The 9,482-nt window shown below is 37.1% G+C and overlaps 2 protein-coding genes and 1 pseudogene across 2 annotated transcripts in view; 2 read left to right on the top strand and 1 right to left on the bottom strand.

The window, feature by feature from the left end:
- The window catches only part of LOC117095273, a 1,129,150-nt pseudogene that overhangs the window by 588,568 nt on the left and 531,100 nt on the right, over positions 1–9,482 (bottom strand).
- The window catches only part of LOC117094238 (SH3 domain and tetratricopeptide repeat-containing protein 1-like), a 409,070-nt gene that overhangs the window by 174,880 nt on the left and 224,708 nt on the right, over positions 1–9,482 (top strand). The gene's annotated exons all lie outside the window — the stretch shown is intronic.
- On the top strand, positions 4,786–8,524 carry LOC117095272 (beta-defensin 109-like; the record flags this gene model as incomplete). Its single annotated transcript, XM_033232077.1, has 3 exons — positions 4,786–4,819; positions 5,304–5,318; positions 8,316–8,524. Coding segments are annotated over 3 exons (258 nt in total), but the record flags the coding sequence as incomplete, so codon positions are not given.

The raw sequence follows: 9,482 nt of genomic DNA, 5'->3' as shown, positions 1-9,482 counted from the left end.
TTAATTGTAACAATATAAATGATTGGTTGTTCATAACCTTAATCTTTGGCCAAAATATTTGTAGCTTATGTTCCCATTTAACAAGGTTTTCTGGTCAAAATTGTGCACCCACATCTTTCTAATGAACTTAGTGTGCAATCAAACATGGACTTTCAGTCATCTCATGAAGGTGATTTTGCGTGCATAGTACATCTCTGTCTGTGAATATGCCTAAAATGGTATGGAAGGACACTTATTATACAACCAAAGACATTCCACTGGTACTAGAGAGCCACAGACAGAAGTTTTTTTCTGCCTACCGGAATAAAGCCAAGCTTTCCTCTTCCTTCAGCAGTGAGGATTGCTGTCCTCCTCTTTATCATTCTCTCTCTCTCTTTTTTTAATGGGCCAAACTTTACCAAATAACAAGATAAACTTTGTGTAAGCCTTGGTAAGAGTAGAGTGTCTGACACCTTATGGTGCTATAACACTCAAAGCAAAAGCAAAATCCCCTATGACCAGAAAAGGGAGTCACAGGAAATCTAGAAGACTTATTAGCCAAGAGACCTGCAACCTCATAGTTCATTAGCTCTCCATAAGAACTCTCACGTGAAATGAAGTCAGTGGTGTTTCAAGTGCTTGAAACCCTTGTTACTCTACCTCTAAATGTGAATTAATTAGGCAAGTTTACTAGCAGTTACTAGCCCCAAAAGCAAGATAATCAGGCATTATTCTACTAAATATTGGTCTCTATAACTCCTCTATTTTCTTTAGGAAAAATTAGTTAGCCTAAAACATTTGCCATAAAGGCTATGCCAAAGCTATGTTGGGGTCAGCCAGGAAGGATTTGTGGGGGTCTCCTTGAAAATATTACAATAATCGAAGAAATCTTCAACCTATTGCCCTCAGTACTATTGGTCCCTTGTACTTGATTTTTTCCCTTAAGTTTTGTTCCAATTTCTAACATTATCATTCCCTCTTCCTTCTCAGCAACTAGTCCTCCAAAGTAGAACTTAAACACAATGACCAGACATGGCCCTGCAACAGAGCATATCCTTCTACATTTAGCATGCAATCATGAATCACAGGTATAAGACCCTTTGAACAGACATGATTTTGGTGACTACATGTAGGACTTATTGCTTTTACCCAAGAAGAGGATCAGGCATCCTAAGTAGCTCAGAAATTTTTCTGGAGCTCTTGAATATGTATAGGCAAGAAAGATGAAGCAACCCATTGCCTTACATGAGGCATACTATCTTCTTATGTTTTCTTTTGAATTCAGGATTTCAAGGTTGGGGAAGGAGTGGGAAAGTAGCCATGGACACGTGAGAACGTGGATGATCCTTTTACATTGTCAGGAATGGTCAAATTCTATGCTTTATGTTGTTTGCTAAAAGACACTTTCCAAAGCTTTCAACAGAAAATATAATGGCACACATGCCTATTCTTGGTGAACCCAGACTTTTTATCCAGTCTGTGATAGTCAATTTCGAAGGACTGCTTAGGGTAATGAACCCTTCAAGTTGTAAAGATGAAGGGCAGTTTTTGGACAATTCCCATTTTGTTGTAGGAAAACTAATCTGGAAAAAGTAAAAGGGCGAGATTGAAGTGGGAGAGAACGGAGGTGGAAAATGAGTTGAATTGATGAAATATTTGTTAAGCACCCACTGTATATCGGGCCCTTACAAGGAAGCAAGCAAAGAACAAAAGCATGTTGCTCCTAAGAAGCCAGAGGCCAGTCACCTGGATTGCTATAGACCAGGAAAACGTCCACAAGCCCCTACAATACAGCACTGGCATAGGATGAAGAAGAAGTTTCTTTCTGTGAGATAAACAGCATCCAACCAAATAAGAAAGCCAAAAGTGACACAAAGTTCAAAAACCTAAGGCACCAACCCTTAAGAGATCTGATTGTCGGTGGTGACTTTGGAAGGAAAGTTATTATTAGGATTATTTTAGTACTAAGAGTTTTGAGCTGTCTATCCAATATTTTCATCTGCACCTCTGCCTTGGTAATACTGTGTGTGTGTGTGCGTGTGTGTGTGGGTGCACGTGACTTTTCATGTGTTTGAAATATATGATCTATCCCATACTCCACATAAGTTTGGAGGTTAATTACATACAGGCTGATCTGAATCTATACTCTTAGGGACGGGGTTAAGCTACTCTGTCACATTGTGAAGAGTTGATATGTAAGAGACTCTGAACATCTTATAAATTATGTTTAAAATGTTTCCTTTTTGGTGAAGGGAAGAATAAGTATTTGTAAACAATGCAAAAATATCTGTAACTACACAAAAGAACAGTTAGTTAGCCTTGTTATGATTAGCAGAAAGCATAGCTGCAGACACTATAAAATCACTTAGCAACAAGATTTGACAAAACCTTAAAGATGGCTCTATTTTTCCGGTTTTGTACAGGAAAATATTAAGGCCCTGGGAATTGAAGTACTTTTCCCAACAGCGGAGTAAATGTCAGAGTCAAGGCTGTGTTTTACATCTTGGTTTTCCCACACGTCCCACCTTATCGTTCTGTTGTGCAGTTCCTTTGTGTGACTCCTCAAAGCCTGGTTAAAGGTGACACCATATCCAATTGTATTAACTCAGTAGCACAAAACACCAGGGAATTGATTTATAAGACTATTAACCTTGTGGCATTACTGAAGACACATCTGATTAGTAGTTATCAAGTAGGCACCCTGGCTAAATATATGGGTTTGATTTTTAATTTTGAAAGTGAAAAATATTTTAAAATATACGTCTTATATCCATATCCCCAGGAAATTTTAATCAAGTTTTAAAACTTCCAAATTTAGATAAACTAATGTTTTTTGTTGTTTTAATTTTCACTCAATGAAAATAGAAAAAAACTAATTGGATAGAACAGCACAGCAGAAGCATTCCTTATAGCCAAAAATGGGATGCAACAAGACTGAAGAAGAAAATGCAGGACAGTGCTTAAAAAAGCAGTCTAATGAAAAGTGGGGTCTCCTCAGGATGTCCTTAGGTAGACATTGCAGCAGAACTGCAAAGTTTTCTTTAGAAGGCTGGGGAAGAGAGGAGGAAACAGAGAAGGGGCAAGAGTGGAAAATAGAATGAGGCTCAGAATACCAAGCGTCAGTGCTGTCCCCATCACCTTCCTCACTTGATCGCTGGGTGATCTTGGGCAAGTTTCTTCCTTTCCCTCAGCTCATTTCCTCATCTGTAAGGTAAGTTACTAGACAAGATAGGCTTTGATGTTCAGTGTAACTCTAACTTATCTTCCCAAAGCAAAGAGCTGGGAAAGACACTGTGCCCACAATATGCAAGACACAAGGTTTACAAGCAAAGAACAAATAAAAACAAAAGATTTTTTTAAACCCCTAATATAACTTGAATTCTGACAAATAAGCAATGGTACATCATACTTTTACAAAGCCCTTCTGTGATTTCATTTTTAAAATCATTTCAAGTTTTATTTTACTTCATATTAAGATAATGGGAGATAAAGTGTTAAATGGGTTCATGCAGGAATATATGTAAGGGACGCAAAAATCCCAAATAGGTCATTGTTATGTTAGTAGTTCCCTTTACTGAGGGGGAGCAGACAAAAGAATGTTAGAAAAAACTTCATAAAGTGGATTATATAGAATGTGCTTTAAAAGAGTTTGGTATTTTATTGAGTGGGAAAGAGCAATATGGGGAGTTACTGTTCAAGGGTTAAAGCTAATGAGTCAAATTACAGAGATAGGCTCCAAAACATAGTACCTATAGTTAATAATGAGGTATTTTGTATTTAACAATTTGTTAAGGGGGTCGATCTTAGGGGTTCTGACAACGACAACAACAGCAACAACAATAAAGGGACGTAGGAAACATTTGGAGGTGCACTCTAGCCTGGGGGACAGAGTGAGACTCCAAAGAAAGAGAGAGAGAGAGACAGGAAATAAGGAAGGAAGGAAGGAAGGAAGGAAGGAGAGAGAGAAAGATGAAAGAGAAGAAAGAAAGAAAGAAAGAGAAAGAAAGAGAGAAGGAAGAAAGAAAGAGAGAAAGAAGAAGAAAGAAAGAAAGAAAGAAGAAAGAAAGAAAGAAAAAAAAAAGAAAGAAAGGAAAGGACAGAGAGAGAGAGAGAAAGAAAGAAAGAAAGAAAGAAGAAAGAAAGAAAGAGAAAGAACGAACGAAAGAAAGAAAAACATTAGCAAGGGAGAGTGAGTGAGAGTGAGTGTATTTGGGCCCCTACTGATGATGCTAAACTATCACAAGCCCACACTCAGCCTTTCAACATTTCCTGGAGATTCACTTGTTTCCTTGTTATCTCCATCAAGGACAGCTTCCTACTGCTTCTGCTGCTGCAACTCAGCTAGGCACAAAGCATCTGTGGATCCGTTCTTTTTTCAGCAGGGCTTTATCACTCTGAATTTAAGTTAATTAGCTTTTTTTGAGACCTCAGTTCTGTGTCTTAAAATGAAATATATGATCTGTAGATTATCCAGCTTATTCTCTTTGTCAGGGCAAGAGCATTTTTCTATAACTTTCTAAATACGGAACAAAAGTAAAAGTTCACTTCTTTTCAGAATCCCCACGTGTCAGAAAGTGTTACTATTATCATCAGTTTAGTGATATTTATGGAATTCCAAGTTGACTCTAATATGAGCTTTTGGGTTAAATTCTTTCTTTCTGATATGTAGCCTTTGAAATTTTATTTGCCGCAGATCTCTTGGCAGTGAACAATTTTAGTTTTTATCTGTCATTTCATATTGTTATTTTTGATCTTGAAAGACAGTATTACTGAGTACCCAATTCTATATTAACAGTTTTTCTCTCTCAACATTTGTTGATACTACTCATTTTTAGTTTTTGCTTTACTATAATCAGATAAATAATATTATTTCATTATAATTGTCCTTTTTTCAATGTTTGTATGGTCTGGTGTTTGGTTTTAATATTTTATAATTTAACTAAAGTGAGTTTATTTTTATGTCATCTGTTAGAAATATATTCCTTAAATCGATGGATTTATATCTTTTCTTAATTTCTTTTTGAGAATCTCTTGAAATGGTGAATCGTTTTACATTTCTTTCCCCCCATATTTGAATTAAATAAATGTTAGACCTTGTGTTTCCGTGCTACATTCTGGGTATATCGTTTAAACATTTTCTTTTCACTAGTTATCCTCTTACCTGTGTCTAACATATCATGAATAACTTGCACTTATTTTTAAATTATTTTTTGTTTCAGACCTGCTTTTTTTTTTTTTTGGCGATGGAGTCTCGCTCTGTCACCCAGGCTGGAGTGCAATGGTGCAATCTTGGCTCACTGCAACCTCCACCTCCCAGGTTCAAGCGATTCTTCTATCTCAGCCTCCTGAGTAGCTGGGACTACAGGCACCCACCACCATGCTCGGCTAATTTTTATATATATATATTTTTAGTAGAGACAAGGTTTCACCATCTTGGGCATACTGATCTTGAACCCCTGACCTCGTGATCCACCCATCTTGGCCTCCCAAAGTGCTGGGATTACAGGCATGAGCCACCATGCCCAGCCAGACCTGCCCACTTTTTCTGTCATCTATTTTGTTTTACTATTGTTTTTACATCTTTGTAATAGTAGATTGTTTCTTTAAACAATTGATACATACCTGCTTAACTATTTCTGCACATTGACGATTTCAATACATATACTTTTAACGGGTCTAGATATGCTATTCATTTCATTAACTTTTATTCATGGTGTCTTGCTTACCTCATCATTTTTAATACTGAACTCATTGTTCATCCTTAACTTGCCATCATTCTGTGGTGTGAAATGAGAATGCTATTATCTAGACTTCCTCTGTGAAGCTGACTCAATGTGTTACTCAATATAGAAGTTTCAGCATTAACAAACTGGAATTTCTGATGGCCCATGAGCCAGTAGTACCATCATTAGCATTACTGATAATAGCAGATGTTCCCAGAAGATCTGGGAAACCCTCACCCCGCTCCATCAGCTATCCAATACAAAGTGCCCACTGCTCAAGCTCCAGTTCACAGACTATTTTTGTGTTTGAAAGAGGAGATATTTTAAGAACTTGCCTAACCATTTTCAGGGATAGAAATGTTTCGAAGAGATCTTCTGAAATATATTTTTTCTATAGCAGCAGTCACTTGAAAGCAGCTAACTTGCAGTCATGACCAAAAGCTTAATCTTTCTTTCACTCTAGTCACACCTATTTTGTATCTTTTGGGGACATCTCAGATTCAGATCATTCATAGTATTCGATGATTTGGGACACTACTATAGATTCTTCAAAATGTGACAGCATTCCAATGGTATTTGGGGAAGTATAGAAGGAGAGGAAAAACAGTGGCCTCAAGTCTCCCCTGACTTCTCTTCTTACAATATGTTTCATTGTTCAAAACTTTTACAACTATATTAATACAGCATTGACAGTGGGCATTCTTCTTTCCCTTCTGACTTTCATAGGATTGAAGGAAGTGTTTTGCTATGAAATTGTTATATGGGTTGTATTCACACAAATTTTGACTTTGTAAGGGCAATATTCTCCTCATTATTTTTAAATGCTTACCAGAATTCTCGGCATTATTTTCAGTTCTCCCTGTTTAAAGGCATATTTAAATAACTTGATGACTTGGATATATTATATATGTTACTCTGCTACAGAAACAGAAAAACCACCACCAAATTATATTCTAAGATACTTTGTACACCAATTGCACCGTCTTTTTTTATCTAAGACATTCAATTCTTCCACAGGTGGGAGCACATGAATTAGCATCATTTACTACTTGTAGCTTTCACTACAGACTCTCAGACTTATGAAGCCTAAAAGAAATACAATACTTCTAGCTGGATTTAAAAGCTACAAATAAACAGAGGAAATATACACTATTTTGAAAGTACCACTTGAGTGTTATGCATGTATTTCAATATTATGTTGCTAATTTTAATTGCTCAAAGTTAAAGAGCTTAAATTTCCCCTTCATGCATTCCGGAATCACCCATTACTCCCACACATACACTGTTCGATAGAGCATAAACCTAAGTAAATAAAAATGTAGCAAAATGAAAAAAATAAAATAACGTTATACCATTCTCATCTATGAATGGCATCAGTAGACAGATGTGAATAAAAGTAATGTGATTATAATTTTAAAAATCATATTTAATAGGATCCATTTATTATTAAATGAACATTAGGTTACTTAATGAATAATAAATCTTTGACACAATGAAAACTCTTAATGCAGAGTGAGACCAAAATGAAGGTAATAACTGTTTTTTTCCTAACCCTTGCTTTAGTTGGTCTTTCCACCAGACTGTCAATTTATTTTAAGGATATTATAATAGCACAAAGCCACCAGCTTTACCATTAGAGAGATCTTCATTAAATTATCTTTGTTGTAATAAAGGTCATCTGGAGGAAATACTGGTCTGGACACAATAATAAATGTTAAGCTCTCTAATATTTTCCACTTTTAGACACAAATTGAAAGGATCATTTATAATGTCAAAAATATACTTTTTCTAACTAATCTATCCTATGACTAAGACACTATTAGCAATTAAAGTAGATAGAGCAAATGTAAATGTGGAGAGAAAAAGTAATTTCTACTTATGTTTGAACAGATGAACACGAATACATTGAAAGCCTGAAATATTAGCTTGGGGGAATAAAATCACTTGGGAAAGCAAGAGCAGGATATACCAGCATTTAACTCTACACTTCCCCAAGAAAAAATATACAGATAGCTATGTACAAAACAAAATAGCCCTGAGAGTGTTCAAGAGATCACTTAAGAAATTACGGCAACACAGTGAAGCCAAAAGAAGAAAAAAGAAAAAAAGAGAGAGAGAGAGACAGTGAATGAAAAAAAAAAAAAAAACACGAATAGCCATATAGAAAAAGCAACTGCTGAAATCAGCATACCTGAGACAACAGAAACATCCTTTTTGGCTAGGAACAAAAAAAGCAGAAAGGGACTATCAGTATCAGCCACAAAGTGGAACCACCATGGCCCTCAGTAACCCACTCTGGCAGAAGACACTGGCATTTTTGTCGCAGGGGTAAGCAGCAGCCATTTCTGAGAGAAAACCCAGAGGAAAAGATGAAGATGTACTATCCCCTCCCATATCCCTTTTGCCCCACCAAAAATACCGTGACTGTTCTGCCAAACTAAGATTGGAACTACTACCTTTCTTAATCTGCATGTGTCTCTGACATATGAGCAGCAGCCATTTCAAAAGCTCCCACATAAAAATGCTCATACTAAATTTATTCTGTTCCATAAGAGTGTTTATGGATTTACATTCCATTTGTGGACTGACTATCTCACTGGATCTTCTTTCCTGCAGTAAGACGTGGTTTGGGTGCTGCTGAAGGTCGTTGTCTCAATTTGTCTGGTGTTTGCAGAAGAGATGTCTGCAAAGTAGTAGAAGATCAAATTGGTGCCTGCCGAAGAAGGATGAAGTGCTGTAGAGCATGGAGGATATTAATGCCGATTCCAGCACCACTTATCATGTCAGATTATCAAGAACCCCTAAAACCTAAGTTGAAATGAAACTGACATAAAATAAAAATACATCAAAAGTGAAGTTATTTGCATCTAAGAATTAAAATATACATATTAAGTACCTCCTTCTTGATAACTGTCTTGTATTTTCACTTATCAACATAAATGAATAAATACTAATTTCAAATATACCCAATACTATTTCTTTGTGAGTCACTAACAGATCTTAACAAAACCTTTAAAAATGAGAAAACTGTTATTTTTGTTTTCCAAGATGGTGGACTGAAGGCATGGTTAGCCTGCCTCTTGCGCTTGGAAAGACAAAATGGTATGCAGAGATTCACACTGAACTTTCTTTCAAGAAGCAACACAAGAACTTAACAGGAAAATTGAAATAAGCCACAGACCATTTGAAAGAAGCAGCAGGACGCAGCTTACACCATAAGCTAGGCAGAAAATTTTGAGTTTCCTCAAAATTTATGTGAGAGGGGTGAGGGGGGTGTGAGAGGGGGATAAACTGACTCTAAGGTATACACCTCCATTGGGAAACCTATCAATCTAGGCCATGGGGGAAGACCTTAATCCTCCTCAGGGCTGGAGTTGATTTAGTGAAGAGTGGCGAGTATATGAGGAGTGGCATTGGGATGTGCTTTGAGTCTCCAGCACGTTCCCAGTTTCTGGCAGGATGGAGGGAAGCCATTTTTGATTCTACCTCAGAGAGGACCTCCCAGAAGTCTGCCCGCTAACTCAAATGCTGGTCACAGGTTGAGAGAACCTCCCAACTGAAATGTTTGATAGAATCGTGTGTGGGGACAAACTCCCCAGGCCAGAACTGAGAGGTGAGTGGGACGTGTGATGCAGCAGCAAGCACAGGAGCTGGAAGCCCCTGCTCTGCAGGTGGATCAGGAGGGGTGTGGCCTGAAGGCTGCAGTTACTGTCTCAATAGGAGAGGCTTATGGTATGGGTCAGTTTTGAGCTCTGAGTTCAGACTTCTTGAAACTTAGCT

This window comes from Trachypithecus francoisi, unplaced genomic scaffold (genome assembly GCF_009764315.1).
Source record: "Trachypithecus francoisi isolate TF-2019V2 unplaced genomic scaffold, Tfra_2.0 Lachesis_group13, whole genome shotgun sequence".
NCBI classification, from domain to species: Eukaryota; Metazoa; Chordata; class Mammalia; order Primates; family Cercopithecidae; genus Trachypithecus; species Trachypithecus francoisi.
Note: the sequence above shows the minus strand (reverse complement) of the source record. Positions and strands in the feature narration are given on the sequence as shown.